Source organism: Pholis gunnellus (genome assembly GCF_910591455.1).
Source record: "Pholis gunnellus genome assembly, chromosome: 19".
NCBI classification, from domain to species: domain Eukaryota; kingdom Metazoa; phylum Chordata; class Actinopteri; order Perciformes; family Pholidae; genus Pholis; species Pholis gunnellus.
This window is the reverse complement of record NC_136546.1, coordinates 14,648,826-14,667,918: the sequence shown is the minus strand read 5'-3', so window position 1 is coordinate 14,667,918 and position 19,093 is coordinate 14,648,826. Positions and strand designations below refer to the sequence as shown.

The window sequence follows — 19,093 nt, the reverse complement described above, 5'->3', positions numbered from 1 at the left end:
AGGGAGGAGGTAATCCCTGCCCGAGGGGAACATCACTAATTTGGAACCTTTCCGAGGCCTGGTCATGTGATCTTCAGGCTCCTTTCTCTCCTCCTCTTCTTCTTCCTCCACCTCCACTGCAGTTCCCTCAGTCCGAGCTAGTCCTGAACTGGCCGACTGTCCTTCATCGCTTTAGGCCTCCTCTTCACCGCGAGCAGTCCCTTACCCTGGAAAGAAAACATCACAAAATGACTCCAAAAAACTATTGAAATACAGTAATAAATAGCAAGGAAACTAACTCTTTGGTTTTACTGATCACAACCGGTCGACATATGCAACTGGTGACGAAGGGTTACAAGTACACATTTCTTTGTTTTTGGAGTTCACAGGAACAAAAAGGTTGGGAAGTGAGTATCTAAGCCCCATTGTCCAGCCCTACATCAATGCCATTTACAACTGAGTAAGGAAATGTAATAACACTTTTTAAATCATTGGTGTTTAGCATGTAATCAGCTGCAGATTGCTTCGATTCATACTGTAGTTGAACTTTTATTGTCCTTTCTTTAACATTTTCTTGTAGAAAACCCCCTCTGTGAACCCCATGCATATAAATGTCATCTATGAACTTTTGTTTTCCCCCATGGCTGCAAATTCTGAATCCTATTATACAGAACACAAAAGCAACAGGACTTTGAAACATAGATCTGTGCTATGAGGTTTCATTTGTTATATTATATTAATATTAATTACTGCAAAACGACTCCACATAAATAAAAGATATATCATGTTTTAGTGAGCCCAGTCTCTCTCATTTAATAAAAAAAACCGAAGCAGACACAGGAACTACATTTTAAAAATCTTACATCACAAAAACAGCAATTTCAAGCACAAGCAATGCCACTTAACTCCGAAATCTCGATCTAAAATCCATTGAGAGCCATTTATAATGAAAAACATTCGAACAGATAAGACACTAAAGGGTTTGGGTCTCTGTGACCAGGCCTGGCCGACACACCGTCTGAGACATGAGCAATAAGGTCACAGCCGTGAGACACAAAGAGCAGACGGACGAGAGAGAGAGTTGTGACTGGATTGACAGAACGGATCGGGGGAGATGCAGGGTGACGCAGAGGAGAGGCAGTGATAGACAGTACAGACAACTCATTCTGTCTCCATTAGGCAGAGGCGAGCGTTCATAATCAGGCCCAGAGAGCAAAGAGAGCATGAGGTGATTCATGCAACCCCAGACCAATTAAAATAGCTGTCTCCATATTGACGCTACTGCAAATCGGACCATAGAACACGGCATGAAATAGGGAGTGATGATAGATTGCCATCTATTTAAAGATCTGTTTTCACATTCTCTAAAGTCAAATCTTTTATCTTTAAAAGTTTTTTTTTTTATATCAAATGAATTGGAATGGCTAGAGCCAGGGTATGCCTCATTCTTCTTCTAACAGGGATGCACAAAGAGTCTGGATTTATGTAACACTGCAGTGCCTAACCTGCCTTCTTGCATAGAGACTGAGAGTTGCAGTAGTATTTATATTCTAGTCTTGTGGATATGTTCAAATCCCCATGAATAGCAGGCTCTTCTTGCAGCAGCACATCATTATATACAGTATGCTAATTTAAGAGTACAGAACAGACATTCTTGCCCTTTGAAAAGTTGGCACCATAAACTGATGATTACCGTTGATATTTTAAATGCAAGATATTTTTCCACTGTAGCTCTGCTGGAAATACTGTATTTTGCTGTGATACAATTTGGCCGATACGGCATAACATAACAAAACGGTGCACTGAAATACACGGAACATTGACAAACAGCTGTTTTTGTTAATTATCTGCTAAAAAAGCCACACAACGTTAAGATCCTCTTTGAAAGGATCTTCTATGAAATCCCTTTCAAATGTATGAACCAAATATTCAAATAGGTTTTTAATTTGTCAAGATGACAACCGACTGGGGAAGAGTGCCAGATGACACACTACATCTTTAGAGGTGAAACAAATTGCTAATAAACACAGATTAAAATCAACATCTTTCAGTGCTGGTCCTCTTCCAGACAACTAAAGGAATATGAACTGGCTAGACAAGAGGCGTTTGTGAACACATTCGAAGCGTTCCGTTTCACACAGGCAGACAACACGGAGGATACAATATCAAAGTCACAGCTACAGTATCCATACAACTCTCACAAACGGTTTCCTGTGCTGACAAATTCAGCTCAGTGGTGTTTGTTCAAAGGTCTACTTGACTTTTTCCAACATTTAGAAGGCTACAACTGTTTTCTAGTCGTACCTATAAATTCAGACTCATTTCTCTCATGAAAAACCTTTGTGTGCAGGCTTTACATATTTCATGTTTCATTTTTTACCAAACGCAGCTTTTCTGCATCGGATTCCCAGCCATTGTGTTGTGCATCCGCCTGAATTTCCTCAACATCCATATTCCACAGGGACTAACTTTCTTAGTACAAGAAAAAGGTTCCGAAGCGCCGACCTCTGTGATGAACACATCACTGTGCTGCTGTTTATTTATAGACATAATTACGAAGACATCACAAGCACACACATAACACTTTCAAAAGAGCTCAATTTTGCATGCAACGCACATACTGTCTCTGCAGTGTATCTACACGTTTACATATACACGCTCAAACACACACACACACACACACACACACACACACACACGCACACACACACACACGCACACACACACACACGCACACACACACACACGCGCGCACGCGCGCACGCGCGCACACACACGCGCGCATATGGATACATGCAGGAGTAGACACATGCACACGTGGAATTTGGCGTTTTTGAATTGCTTGGTGGCTCATCCCTCCACACTAAAAAGACAGATAGCCAAGCAGTTAAAAAAAGACTATTTGCAGCTTAACTTAGACAAGTTGTCACTGTGAGGGAAAGTTTCCCATCAGAAATAGTCAGAAATGTTTGTTTTGCACAAACCTCATGCTCTTACATAGCTGAGCAAAGACAAAGCCACAGGCAGACAGTGACTTCGTACAGACTGTTCATATGAAATCAGACCGGACAGAAGATCATATCAACGAGAATCTTCTAACCTAAATGATAACATTGCCATACACAGAAATATAAACAATGGGGGACTTTGTACTGAAGGTTCACACATAAATATAGGGAGTCAATTAAATATCAGATGAAACAATGACATTATGACATTATCCAAACATTGTATTTCACTGTTGAGTGTTGGCTAACTTTGCTGAGTTTTGGCACCAAAGGACCAAATATGAGCTTGCTCTGGTCCATTCATGGCTGCCAGATTCTACAAGGGTTTAGTGACTCAGACTTGGAACGATCTGGACATCCAATTAAGTGTTTCCCGAAGTAAGGCGAAAGCTGGGCCAGTCACCGCTGGGTAGAACTTTTTTTTTACATTTTTTTTTTATCTGACCAAACATTCCATTTATCACAGAATATGTTCTTTCACTCCATTTGTCTTGTTTACAATCTGTGCGGAGAATCCTTGCATCGTTATGGATCATCATCATCATCTTGAGTCAGATCATGCATCCATCAGAAACTGCAGAAACAAAGACCACTGACACACACACACACCAACACACAAGCACATTTGAATTATGTGGATACAGAGATGGAAATTACAGACGAAGTCCAAAAACCTCCTGGTGTCAATTTCTATTTGCTAGAGAGTTTTATGTCAAAAATAAATCCAGACTAACAGCTGCACTAATAATGAAACATCCTCTTACCCGTTAGATATAACAGGAAGATTGTGTTATTATTATCATGTTGAACAAACTTTATGCCCTCTCTCTGTATATGTGCAATGACAAGGGGGGGGGGGGGGGGGGGCGGAAAGATTAAGGGGGAAGTAAGAGTCCTGCTGCATTTAATGTCATCCCTTAGAAGTCTCAGGGGAACATAGTTAACAACACGAGGGATGGACACAGATGCTGCTCGGAAAGCGAGAGTACATCTTCTGTAAACAGCTTAATGATTTATTTCTTGAATGTGTGTGTGGTGTGTGTGTGTGTGTGTGTGTGTGTGTGTGTGTGTGTGTGTGTGTGTGTGTGTGTGTGTGTGTGTGTGTGTGTGTGTGTGTGTGTGTGTGTGTGTGTGTACAGTAAAATGCTCCTGAGGCCAAAGACACACTTAAAGATTTGACCTACCCTCTTTACGGTATAGGACGCCGGCGCTCCGGAAACACGGCCTTAGCAAGAATTCAAATTCTTAAGGCGTCTCAGGGGATTACGGAGAATTAAAGGACAAATTCACAATCTGTCCTTCGAACTTTCTTTCAGTGCCAGAGCACACAGTAATAAAGGTTTTTTTCACCCCTTAATTCTAACCTGAAATATGAGATTAAATGACTTTGAATAACTGTGATAACACTGGAAGTATTCATTCAAGCTATGTGTCGTACACATGAGTAAAACTGCAAAGTGAATCATACTGTAACCTGCTGCTGAAGGTTTGGGAGACATCCAGTACCTCTGAGAGTTAAGTAGCCACACCACTGGAGAGGGTAAGAATCAGTTATATGTTGAATTCAGTCCCATGGGAATTAAGACAAAGAAATAACCCACTCTAGTCCTGAAAAAAGAAATCCTCTAGTACCTTTCTGTGCAGTTTTACTGTTGGGCTTTATACTGTACAACAGACTGTTTTATAAAATACACTTAGTCATATGATTTGTATAATTGACATATAACGTTTATGGACTTACTGAACCACACATCATGTCTCCACAGTGTGAGGACAGGTGTGTCTCCAGGATGTGGATCTCTACTGTCTAACTCAAGGAGGACTTCCAGAAGATGACCGTTTGACCTTGTGACCAGCTGAAGCACTTTACAACTGACCAACACTTAATCCGTGTACTATTAGCTACGCTAGCTCACATTAACAAAAGCGTCGGCCACACGTCTCACTCTTTATTCACAGCAGCAAAACCCTCATTTTTTTATTTATTTCCAACAGGCAAAAGAAAACTGATCCCTTGGCCAAAAGCACCAGCGGGCATCATTACATAATGTACAAAGGTTTTGGCTGAAGTCTTGTTGACATGATTCGGCATGGAGATTCACACAAATTCTAATCCGACAACAAAAAGCAGCACACACTCAAACACATTTCTAATGTAATGTAATAGAAGGTAAAAAATAAACTTCGAAAAGGGGCATTCGACCAATCTTACACATGAATAACTGCTGAACCCTGATGATGTCACCGGGGTTATCTCAGCTTGAGCTTGGAGAGTTTTTTCAGGAAAAGCTGGTCCTTAGAATCGGTCCCAAGTACTCTGGCTCAACATGTGTTACAAACTGGAGGCTTGGAGTTCTAAAGACATGTGCATTTATTTACCAGGCAGTGAATGATACATGAAATGATACTATTGGGAGCATTATGGGAAATGTAGGACATCTCTGGCTCTGCTTCTCCGAATTTTAACATTCTTTTTTATAATTGTTCTCTTGGGAGTCCCCAACTTTATGGAAGAGTAGCACTTTAAATAACTTATGAAGGATACTTAAGTTCAAAATGCAGCAGCTTGTACTGATTTTTTTTTTTACAATCATTAATTCATCTACAGGTGATGACACAGTGATGTTACTCTTTAAATGAGTGACGCCCTATCACTGTAACATTTGACCTATAGTTGGCTTTGCGACAAGAGAATGTCATATCCAAACATAATTAATGTAAGTTACATTTTAAACGGGAGGTCATGACTTTAATGTTCTCAAATGAATCAATTTCTGCAATAAATCTGGACAAAATGCACATGCACTGTGCATGTGAAAGTTATTCTTGGGTTGTCATGGCCTGATTCTGATTTCACAAATGACTGTCTATAAGTTATAGAGTTTATTGTGGCACTGTTCCTATTGATGACAGATACAATCTCAATGACAGATGGGATTATTACACAACCAGCATCTGCCCTGAAGCATTTCTCCCCCTTTGAAAAGCCAAACAGGCACGAAACGGGCCACCTTTTTATTTTTTTTCATTTTGTCCTTTGAATGAACCATATCATCCCAACCATGTTATCTCCTCAGTTTTGAAGCGGGTTTTCGAGGACACTTGTTAACAAGCTGTTGCTATGCAATCACTGATCAGAGAGGATGTCTGATGTTGAGTTCTGCTTGAGCTGAGGGAAAACTGATGATACACCCTATTAAATATCTCATTCTCTTCACTGGACACAAGCCCACATCAGCAATGCGGGTTTCAGAGGCATGAGAGTGACCTCAGCCTACACACACACACACACACACACACACACACACACACACACACACACACACACACACACACACACACACACACACACACACACACACACACACACACACACACACACACTCCTGCACTTCGCGGTATCCCTGACCAAAATATTCTGTTTCTGCACCATGTGGCGCTCAACACTGAGCCTGAATGACCTCTGGCAGCCTGCAGGCTACTTTATGTTGTTAAATAACCACAATATAAGGGATTGCAATTTTTACACGATATTAAACAGTAGCCTATATTTGGTGTGGGATTGCACAAGAGTGCTGTATGTGTTCGTAGTATATTGTCACTGATCCATATGCTTTGACTCCACAGATTAAATAACAAAAGCGTTATTCAACCAAATAAAACAATAATATAAGGACAGGCCATTTATTGGGAACGCAATTGTAAACTAAAAGGGAGCCTCTTATAATAGCATGCTGATCAAATGCAGCCGTGCATAACCTCCACATGTATTTAAGAAAATCATAAACACCTTTTCCTACTTCCATTTTAATCATTTAAAGAGGGGTCTGTCCAGGGCATCAGTATGCTATCGCAGGGAGTGGCATGTTTAATAGGCTACGTATTCGCATTCACCTCCACCTCCAGATATCCCGCATAAACACGAGCGATAGCGAATGATAAGCGGTCTAAAACGCGCGTCCCAAAGTCTGCAGATAAAACACACAATATGTTCTATTACGTAAACGGTATCTTACCTCTCAGTGCGGCGCCTTCTCTTTGCAGCGTAGAATCAACAACTGGCTCCTCCCCTTGAGGACCAAACAGTAGCACAGAAACCTCCCCGGTCTCCTCTTCCTCACTGCTGCACACAAGACATATCTGGCCGTCAAAAGCTGCAGAGAGGCTCGGATGCGATGGTTCCGGTCCGGAATACGGTGCAGGGGAGAGCCGAGGACACGATATTCACGGTGAGGAGAGCCTTTACCCCCTCCCTCCCGGTGCAGCAGCAGTATAGGCTGATAGCTTTGCTGTGCGGCGGCCTGAGGGGAGGCACACTGCAGTGACATGAGCCAATGGGATGACGCAGAATCCCAGGATCTCCTATGCTTAAATGCCCAGTCCCATTAAAAAACAAAACAGTGGTTCTCGCATGTTTTCAGTGCTAAATATACACACATCTCTTTTTATATTTTGTCCCAGTCAACCAGATATGTTTTGCTGATCATTTCATATGAAAATCACATCGTATAGACCCAGTGCCCACGAGAGTGAACGTTTATATTCTGTAAATCTAATAAAATAAATTCCAGTAAATTAAAAGCCAACAATTGCTTAGGGATCTCCTGATGCACCTTCTGAGGCCCTGGACTCCAATTGTTAAAAACACATGTTGCATAACACATAGGGCACGCATTAAAAGGGTGTGAGGTCAACCTCCCTGTCTTTGTCACTGAACAGCTTATAATTGTTTGTATTGTCCCTATAATGTACTGTACAACTGCATTATACAATTAGAATTCACAAGAATACTTTACTAATTTGTTGGACTGGGAATTATAATAAAAATATAGAGAATGCAATTAATTTCAAGCCAGAGGGCCTGTTCCTCATTAGAACTTTTAATTATTTTGTGGAAATAATACATATGTTTCTATATACACAATGAAACATTTGCATCTTTGCCCACATTTGACATGTTGAGAGACAATGTTGCTCCAATTGATGCATTTTTGCACTTCCTACAATTTTACAATGTACTGTGGAGTTTTGTGTTTTGTGTTTTGCCATACTGTGATGAGGTTACAATCTCAGAGTAGACTGCTGTCTACTGGTTTTTGGAAGTATACTTAGTGGGGTAGTCAACTTCCTTTCCAACTAGTGAAATTAGTGCATTGTATTTTTGTTGGACTGATACATAGATCTATATATACGAACTACAACTACAATGATTCAGTTAGGGGTAGCAACCGGAAATTGTTTTCGGAAACGGAAACACCCATCCCACAGAGAGGGGATGGATACAACACAATGGAATCAAGACATATCCCGCCAGCAACAATAACACGTCCGGTGTGCGCTCCTAACCTTCAGGATAAAAGCAACAAATTTAAACCGTTTAAAAAAAAGGTTCTGAAACACTGTGATTTTGATATCAGTAGAAATTATTAAATGCAAAGGAACGAAAGAATTGGGACACTACCCACATATTGTTTTATTAGTAGAGTAGAACATTGTCTGGATGGAAATGTAAAGCCCAAAACAAGATGAGCTCTCATTTAGCACAGTGACTACAAGGCCATACAACTCATTAATGCCAATATAAATAAAATAAATGCATAAAACAAATCATAAAATCACCTCATTACACAGTGTAACATTGGATTTACATGTTTTCTTTGCTTTTTACACATACACAGATTAAATGACCAAATAACAAGAACGTAACTTTTGTTAAGTATTCTATAATATGTTTAAGTTTTTTGTTTAATTGAACTTTTACGTTGTAAGTGTAGATTTCGCTTTTATTCTGAAGGACTCAGGCCGGAAGTCCTCTTGTTGTTGCTGCTGCTGCTGGATCACAGGCGCATCAGAAAATCAATTAAGTTATGAAAAATACCATTAATTGCCTTTCTTTGTCACCGCAGCTCATGAAGAAATGGCGGATCTCCAGACGTTGTACAATTGAGGGAAAACCTTCCGCACCTAATGGCGTGTATTCCGACGATAACGAGCACCTCAATCCACAGGAATATTTACGTTTTTTAGGTAAGTTAGCTTGATAGCTAACTAGTGAAGTTGACATTAGCTGCTCGGCTAATTTAGCTATAGGTTAACGTCTTAAGCCACGGCTAATGTTGACTGAAGAAGGCACTTGTCAATCATTACTACGTGCTGATGAGGACGCGTTTTGTTCAGCCACTCGTTAGGTTGCAAACCGTCAGTTTCTCCCAAATAATGCTAACATCTCATGTTGTACAGGGACCACATCTGTTAGCTGCATGCTACATGAAGACATTTTTCAGTTTTAAATTGCTAGCTGATTCGCTTGAATGCTCTTCAGTCCGACTGCAGCACCAGAGCTAACGTGTTAGCCATTTTTGGTAAAGTAGCCCGATAGCTAGCTACTTAAAGGTGGATTCTGTGTTTGTTTGCAGTGCAAGTGCAGGAAATACACTCGTATAACATCTGTTTCCTGTGATGTTAGTTCATCAACTGCACTGTGTGTAATGTCCTCCAACCGGCTTCATTGGGACACAATAGATATGCTGAAGAATGATGGCTAGATACACTGCAGGAAGACTCATGGCACTGAATTAGTGACAGTTTTATATTAGTTTTATTTTAAGCAGGGGGCTTAACTGACGTGAACGAGCTAGATAAACCTCATATGTTACTGTGAAATGACTAATGTTGTTTAATAGCCTTTATGTACTCTGTGGGTACTCTGTGTGTACTCTGTATGTGCAGTATTCGTTTTGATGACACCATCACTGCATACTTGATCCAATTCAGTGTTTAACTATTAAGCTTTGTAGCTGAAATGTGTGTTGTTGTATTTTTCGGAACATTTTGGAGATGAAACGATCAGGTTTTGTTAAACAGAAAATGCATATTAACATTTCAATTTTTTTTTTTTTTTAAGCAAAAATGCCACAAATTCAAGGGTCCAACATGTCAAATGTGAACATTTGCTGTTTTTCTTATTCTTTTGTGATATTTGTGTGAGTTTAGGACTGTTGGTACGCTTTAGGAAATAATGTCTGGCTTGAATTTAAATGAGTGGGTAAACTTAAATTTTCTAGACAAAAAAAAAAAAATATTCATCCACAAAAATAACAACAACTAATCGATTTTGTCTTTCATCTATAGAAATACTGAAGAACACCTTTGAAACAGACGACAATGAGCTGATGGTTTTGGAAGTCTGCAGGAAGACGTTGCAAAAAAGAGAGCGGCTGTCTGGAAGATGCCAAGAAAAAAACAACAGAATCCACAGCCAGTCAAGTGTAGGTATTCAAAGATCCTTTTCATGTTGACAAGTTGATGCATAGCAAGAGCTTTTTTTTTTAAACAACATACAGTAACTGTGGCTTCAACATTTAGGTCTCCGATTAAATCCCTGTGAATGTTGGCCTGGTCGTTTACAACGTGTGTCCTCTTTCTCTGCTCACATCTGGACACCAGGCGTTGCTGTTTGAGTACTTGAAAATGTTTCACATTCTGCATACATTCACATCATTTTTGGAAATGTGCATACTGCCAGTTACGCCTGAAATTCATAAAGTTGGAAATATACAGGGACACGTGAAGAGATCAGATCCTCAGTTACTCTTTGCTTATTATTGTTAGGTATGTTCTTAAAGAAAATAGCAAAAATAACGTTATTGTCATGCAGTAATAACACAAAGGGTTTGCTTTAGGAAGGCTTCCCTTGACCAGCACATACTAGTAAGGTAGTTTATATTCACCCCTATTTAATAGCCATTTATTATCTAATTAGATTTGATGTGGTTTTGTGTTTTGACAACTGCCCCACCTGATACATTATCGCCATCATGTCAAACACCCAAAACGACCACTAGATGGCAGCATGACGCTGTTTCTCAGGGATTTGCTCAGCAGTCCTGATGAGCTCGATGCCCTTGAATTGTGGCTGCTGATCAGTGCCAGCTGTGCGATATCTGTTTGGATTCCATCAGGCTTTGAGAGACCAGGTTAGGATTTCAGGCATCATTAGCTGTGACTGCAGTAAAGGAGCTCCATCTGTCAACTGTAAGCATAAGATGCGGTTTGTACACTGTAGGGAAGTAAGATTGTATATTAAAGAGATAACCTTGTAGTGTCACAGAGAGGATTGTTACCAGCAGAAATACAGACCGATTACTGATTACATGGCCGATTGCTTTTAAACACACCCCGTAATTGTATGCTTTACTCAACTTTAATTTTATTCATGTCACTAACTATCAACAGTTGTAGTTGTTGTTTTTTTAAGCCATGTACAGTTGTGCCCCGAGTAGTTTAACAACTGCATGGAGCCCGGTGTCCCAGGACCTGGTGACCAGTCAAACAGCAGGTAGCGGGAGCAGCGTGGCTGCGAATGCAAGCCCATAACTCCCCTGTCCCAAATTTCACCCATTCTCATCTGGTCACCCGATAAAGTTTTCTTGCGCCGGGCGAACATTAATGTCGAGCCCTAATCGGGCCGCCTACGATTCTATTTGACGCTGGGCCGTGGAGTTTCTCTGAAATGTTGCTTTCTGCTTTATGTGTCTTTTTTTTTTAGAGCTTGTTGATTAAAACTGCCCCCTGAGTGAAATGATGGTAGTCATCAAATGTTGTTGATTTGCTCTTTTCTGTGGCCGTAGTGGATTCTGAAGATGGAGTAGCCGTTGAAGCTCCTGGAAACCTCACCTTAGACACGGACTTCCTTCTAGGACAAGACCTTGAGTTTGGTGATCCTGATCATGACCACAAGATTCTAGGCCTGGAAAAATTCTCAGGTTTGTAAACCATTTTTTAAGGAAAATGACTTGAGCATTAAATGTTATAATCCTCAAGATTTCAGTCCGTGGTCAACGTTACAGTGGTGCTTGAGCCACAGCTTTCTCAGAAATACAACCTGTATATTTCACTAACCCACAGCCAACCACACTCATGATAGTTCAAGACAAAATAATGCCAACAATGTTAAAATAGTTTTATTGACTGCATTCAGTGCTAACCTTGTGACAAAATGCACTCGTTCCTGTGATTGCTTCACAATAAAAGCCAACCATCACACTGCAGTAAAGCCAGCGTCCTCTTTGGAAAACACGGTGAAACGAGCCCCCGCCTTGTTGTGTGTGGGGGCTCGTGAGGATATTAGGCGTTATGGTAAAGAGCTGATTTCAAAAGAAAAGCAACACTCCACTGAACGCGATAGTCGGTCACTAATAAATGAAACAAATATAAAAAACAATCGCATGATCACAGAGTATCACTCAGACAATATCAGCACATTCTGATGTGGAAATTCAAAACGAAAGCTCCAATACAGAATACATTTGGATGAGCACAATACTTAGGCCACACCCCTAATCTGTCATTGTTCATTAGACAACGTGAACAATGACAAATAAATTAGACGACTTCATGCACGTATTTTCTCTCTAAATTCAAATTGATGTTGAAAGGAATCATCCTGTTTCTCTCCAGAATGAAAGACCACCTCAGCGTGTAACTCTAGACCGTGTCAGGACATGCTGATATGTCATTTCAAAATTAAAGCCTTCTAAACTGTAGCATTAGTTATGTTCCCTCTAAAGATTAGATATATAAGAAAACGTCCTGTTTCCACAGACCAATTTCACTTCAGAGTAATTGCAGACCACCTTACAGTGTCACCGACAATATCAGGACATTCTGATGTAGAATAAAAAAAAAAAAAAACTCAAGAGCCATATTCCCTCTAAATTAATATTAAAAGGAAACGTCCCATTTCCACAGCCCAATTTTACTCCGCAATGATAGCAGACCACCTCTGAGTGTAACTCGGACAGTATCAGGACATTGAATTTCAAAATGAAAGCCGTCCAAAATGTTGCTCATGACATCTCTGATAGAGTGAGGCACAATGACCTCGCTGCATCACTTCCTGGTAATCCCACGTGTGAAAGTAGGCCATTTTAATCCAGTGCGGGAACGACTCCACTAACAATGAAAACTGCTCTATAGTTACAGAATGTAAATACATTAAAGAGTTGTTGCAGAAAGAAATGTTTGAAAAGGTGGCAGCTCGTCTGTCTCTCTACTGAATCTGTTCGTAAGTAGGGCAATTCTATCTGTCCGCCACATGTGTCTCGTATAGTGTCTGAACTGTTTCCAGTTGCATGTTCGTGTCTCCATTAGTATATTTTCTAAAGATCTTCTGGTATGGTAAAGCAGTATTGATTATACAATAAAGGGAATGGGAGTATCACACAGCCTGGTCATTATAGTGCATTTCATTTGACTCCACAGTGTGAACCACACACTCTTATGTGGAAGGACGATGGCGTCGTTATGTTTTGTCAAAGCCCACATATGAACTTCCTGCCTGTTTGTAAGAAAAACATGCAATGAATCGCCGTGCCTCTAAAAAGGAAGTGGCGGCTTCGTTTGTAAAGTACCCGCTCCACGAAGAGGACTCGTAGGTTTTCACAGTTTGTTTGTCAGCGTAGCTCCTCTGTGCCACCGTCGGGAGAAATGGAACGAGCAGCTCATTTTTTCCCAGCATGCCTCTTTGTCAGAGAGAATGATCTGAAAAATGGAAAAGTAGAGAAAGGAGCTGAGACACCATTCCATTATTATACAAGGGTCATAAAAACAGGACCATTACCATCAAGGACACCATTATAAGAGGGCATTTATTCATCATCATCATCATCATCATCATCATCATCATCATCATCATCTGCTGCCTCTGCTCCCACCACCATTTCCCCCTCATCATCATCATCATCTACATCTACCCTCGTCATCATCATCATCATCATCATCATCATCATCATCATCATCATCCACCATCATTATCATCAGCCGCAGCAGCCTCACCATTATAGTCATCATCATTAGGCTCGGTAATCATCCACGAGGGGTTTCCACGGGGCAGATAAAAGGGCAGCACAGACTCTCTCCGTCCTCACATTTTTTGCCTCGGCGTCTGTGGAGGAGGGTTGTTCTTCCTCTGGCTCCTCGTTCACTTTCGGAAGAGGACACCGAAGCCCGGAGAGTTCTCTTGTCTTGAAGCTTTTTCTTCCTATCCTCTGTGAAAAGTCTCTTCTTTTCTTTTTCTTGCCTGAAAACCTCAGATTGCATGAAACGGCTCAAACCCGGTTGACTTTAGCGCCGTGAGTATGAAATGTTTCTCTGAAATTCACTTTGATTTTGTGTGTTGCTGTGAAGACAGATTCTGTCTGTGCTGAAGCCCTCTTACTCACCGTGATGGAAACAGAGGGGCTTCATCTGTCACCGCTCGTTGTTGCTCGCTGTTTTCTTTACTCGCGTTGTGAAGTCGTTCAGTGAGATTTGTTAAGAGATGCAGTGTGAGTTGGATGTTTGCCTTCAGGTGTCGGTCTGACCTCAGTTCATTTGTATGGAAGTGAACGTCTCGGTAGAATAAAATGTGTCACTTATTTTTATACTAACAATGTAAACATAAATGTTTTAATCGCATAAATGTAGTGAGTTTAACATTGAATTTATACACATTACAAATACATTTATTTATCAATTGGAACATTTGAGCTCAACATCTGCAATATTTATAGTACTCCTGTTCGATTTAGAGGAACAATACAAATACTCTGTGTATAATAATAATAATAGAGATGTGTGTGATTATCTATCTAGGTTGTCGTCTCTGTATTTCGTCTGCTGTACTAAAACATCTTGGTCTCAATGACATTACCTGAATGAGGTCTATATATACAGTATAATACAAACTATGCCATTCTAGATGGATTCAGGACAGTTACTATTGTAAACCCTGGTGTGAAATATTGCAGATTGAATAAATAGCAGTATAGATGTGTGCTCTTGTTTGTTAAAGTCTAACGACGGAGTGATTTTGTGAAGGTCTTTGTTCTGAAAACATGTGCAGTGTCTATAAACATGTTCCTCTGTTTGTCTTCCCTGTTCAGAAGTAGCTGCTGAGATCGGTTTCTCTGTGTATCCTCTGGGTGATGAGGAGAGCCCCGCCTACAGCCAGCTCAGCATGGAGAGTGAAACAGACAACTCGCACAGCGCAACCGACACCGGTAGGGAAGACGAGGGCGGCGCCGGCCAGTCCGAGCCCACTTTTCCCCCCTACCTGTCCTGCAGGGGCTGCGGACAGCTCCGCGATGAACCTCTGGGGCCGGGCATAGACCTGGTCGGTCCCTACTGCCTTAGGTGCTGCAAAGCCTCCCGGGAGGCCAAAAGCACGGACTTCTGTTCCCCTTTCGGAAGCCTCGGCGGGATGCGCGCGGCTGCCCATATGCAGCTGGACGCCGACGAGTTGGGGAACGGGATGGGTGACAAAGGGCTGACAGTTGAGGACAAATTGGCCAAACTGCACTCGTGCCACCTCTGTGGCTTCTCGTCGCGTTACGCCAACCACGTGAAGCGCCACATGAAGACGCACAACGGGGAGAAGCCCTTCAACTGCCCCTTGTGCACTTACGCCTCGGCCCAGCTGGTGAACCTGCAGAGACACCTGCGCATTCACACCGGGGAAAAACCGTACAAGTGTGACATCTGCTCGTTTGCCTGCAGCTCCCTCGGCAACCTCAAGAGGCATCAGCGCATGCACGTGCCCTCTGCGGGGCTGCGACAGGACGTCCCGCCGCGACCCGCCGGTGGCCCACACAGCCTGAAGAGGCACCTGACTGGGCAAAGACCCAATGAAGAAGTGTCTTGTACTTCAGCCAAGGGTATGCATCATGTCCTTCATTCATTACTTCATCATCTTCATAACTATTTTTGCGTTGTCATTTGTCATTTAGTGTCTAATAACTCAGTCATCTTTTTTTCCAAGTTTCAGAAGTTGCAAGGCCGACTTCAAATCTGAGTTTGGGAGCCCAGAACAATGACTACCTGTCAGCCTTCGATGGCTTAAAGGGGGCATCACCACCCCCCATACCAGCCTCTAACCCAGCTGCTGGCCACCAGCCTCCACCGCAGCTGAACACCGCAGACGGCGGCAGCGGCAGGGCGACCAGAGGGGGCGCAGCGGACGGCGCCGCCCTCCCCTCTTCACTCTTCCCCTTCACCTGCCGGTTGTGCGGCATCGTGCTGGAGGACGAGGACGGCTCCTCGGCCCAGATTTGCGCCAAGTGCACCTTGGAGATGCTCACTAAAGACTCGTCGTCGTCTCCCAACAGCCCCGGCGAGCGCAGCGACAAGGTGTACACCTGCGCCGCCTGCCCTTTCCTCACACACTACCCGAACCACTTGGCGCGCCACATGAAAACCCACAGCGGCGAGAAACCCTACAAGTGCCCACAGTGCGACTACGCCTCAGCGCACTTCGACAACCTCAAGCGCCACCACAGGGTGCACACGGGCGAGAAACCTTACAAGTGCCATTTGTGCGACTACGCCTGCGGGAACCTCGCCAACCTGAAGCGCCACCAGCGGGTGCACTCGGGGGCGAAGCCCTTCCAGTGTGCCGTGTGCAGTTACAGCTGCAACCAGAGCATGAACCTGAAGCGCCACATGCTCCGGCACACCGGCGAGAAGCCGTACAAATGTCAGGAGTGCGGCTACACGACCGGCCACTGGGACAATTACAAGCGGCATCAGAAGAAACACGGCCTGGCCACCGACGGATGGGTCAAAGTTCCAATGACCGGCAACGACGAAGGGGCCGACGCGAGGAAAGGGATGGGAGTCGGCGCGCCAACTCACAGAAAAGAAACGGGCGTTGATATGCAGTATATGTCCAGGGAGGGAGGTCAGACACTACACTCGTGCTACAAACTTGAGATTGTATAACAAAATATAACTCAGCAAAACTAAGCTACCAGCAACTTGTTTTTTTTCTCCACAGAGCCTTTATATCGTTTCCGTGTGTGTCAGACTTTTAGTGTTGTCGGATGTCTTCAGAGGCTGCTAACTGTTTTATTTGTAGAATCTCGCACAATTTGTTCTGAATATTTCGATTTAAGTGGATTTGTTTTTCTACTCTGCTTTTGCGTCGAGGACAAATGGACGTCGTCTACTGTGGAAGCCCTTTGACTGTCTCATTCTGTACGTTACAACAACGCCCTCTCATATTACAACATCTGGTTATTCCTGCGAGGACAGAGAACATTACAGAATACTCCTCAATACACACGGGCACATTTCTGCCTGAACTGTTGAGCTGCACTGTGTAGTATATATACGAGTTTGCTTTATATAAGGGGGATTTGCTTCTTTTTTTTTCTTTTAAAGTTGTTCGTCTCAAAAAGTTTAGCTTAAATCTTTTAGTTTTGTGCCAAAAAAATCTAATGAGAGCTTAAATGTTGCTGATCGATGATTGTTATTTGAACTGGGCTACACAGTGCAGCTTTAAGTAAAGACTGGTCCTTGTAAGGGCCGGTGTTGTGCTTAGTTTGCATTGGGGCTCTGGTAATGGCATGCCTTCATTCATTTGCTAATGTCTGTACTATTAGCAGAGTGCTATTTAATTAATAATACTGAACTATATTGATTCATTAGGTTGTGCTAACCTAACTAAAGTAATGAACTGCATTGTCTTTTTTTTTTTGCCAAACCCCTCAGGTTTATATGATCGGGAAGATTATAAAGACTATTTTAAACACACAAATTGCATGCACAAGCATTTTGAACGGCCCTCTTCAGGCTTTATTTGGTTGTATGGTTAAAGTAAGAGCACAATCATACACACGCATTTAAAAAGGTTTAAGACTAAGTTGTGCAGCGGGGAAAAGCATTGGTTGACATTTCTTATTACAAATTGTAATCGAGCATGTTGTTCAAAAGATTTAGATCCCGTCAAACTTGTACTTTCTACAAATAATTCATTTTATAATTTCAAATCATTCTGGGTCTTTTTGGTCACGTTCCTTTCGATTTATTCTTTACTGTTGACTGTGAAATTAGCCCATTCTCGTGTTTTTTACTTGAAAAAGATCACACTATTAGTAAGCATGTGTGTGTGTGTAATACTTCTTTTATTTTTCTAATGTGGCTGTAATACACTGCTAGAAGTGCATACTTTAATATATAGAAATGTCTTCTTTTTTTTTATCAATTTGAATGTGTGATGTGTCATTTAGTTCCCATGGGAAAAATATTAGGGACTTGTGATTTAAGTTTACGCTCTTTATGAATTACTATTATATGCAAGTGAGATATTTTTCAGGTTGCCAACTTGCCATGACACAATGGAGAATTGATTAGTGCCGACATCCCCCCCCCCAAGTGTCTGTTTTTTGTCTGTTATGCAGTGTCTCATAAATGCCTTAAGTGAAGATTTTGAAATAAACACATTGAAATCATTTCATTGAATGTCAGACAGACTGGATCTCACTTCTTCCTCAGATCTCTCGAGTGGCGTTTTCACACATACAGAGCAGCTCGTTTTAAACACACGCTCTGTGGACGACGGGCTGTCGGTCCATCACTTTGGTCTTGACTGAAATATGACGTTTGTAGTGGAGTGAAATATTTTGGACGGATTTCTATAACATTTGATAGACATTCAGGATCATGACGACCTAACGCCTGCAAAACTGGCATCCCTCAGCCAAGCTGTACTTTGAAATTTAGTGACATTTTAAGTAGCAAATGTTGGCACGCTAACGCGCTACACTAAGTAAACATGAGCATGTTTGGCATCTACCTTTAGTATTTCTGACATTTCTTGTTTCTTATTGACAGATCTGACGATATTGATTTATTTGTGCCAAGAACATATCAACCTGCTGTAGACTCATGACAGTGAATGTAAGATTGCACCGCAAATGAAGGCATGTAGAGCCAGACTTGACTGATATGTTCTTGGCACTGATGAATCAATGGCAGCAAGTATGTCTGTCAATAAGTAACAAGAAATTGCTGTAAAGAGTTGCGAAAGTTATATTTGAGGTAATTTAGAAACAGACAAGTTTTAATCGTCAACTTTAAAAAAAATTGACCAGTGCTGAATTGTGGGAAGTGAGACGTTAACGGAGGGGTGAGAGGCGGGTTCTCTTACCTTAAAACTGTTTAATTTGTTGTGATGTACTGAATCATATCACTTGGTTGCTCTCTATACCGATTAGGATTCTCTGCATATTACGTACATGACGACAACACGAATGAATGTGGACCATTAACAGACAACTGAGAACCAC

At 41.9% G+C, this 19,093-nt stretch overlaps 1 protein-coding gene across 1 annotated transcript; it reads left to right on the top strand.

The window, feature by feature from the left end:
* The first annotated feature begins 8,898 nt into the window (after nucleotides 1–8,898).
* Nucleotides 8,899–18,250, top strand: znf513a (zinc finger protein 513a). Its single transcript, XM_079180112.1, is given in 6 exon segments — nucleotides 8,899–9,014; nucleotides 10,119–10,255; nucleotides 11,618–11,752; nucleotides 14,912–15,682; nucleotides 15,787–16,689; nucleotides 16,692–18,250. Coding segments are annotated over 5 exon segments (1,893 nt in total). The 5' UTR covers nucleotides 8,899–9,014; nucleotides 10,119–10,215; the 3' UTR covers nucleotides 16,736–18,250.
* Nucleotides 18,251–19,093: the final 843 nt, after the last annotated feature.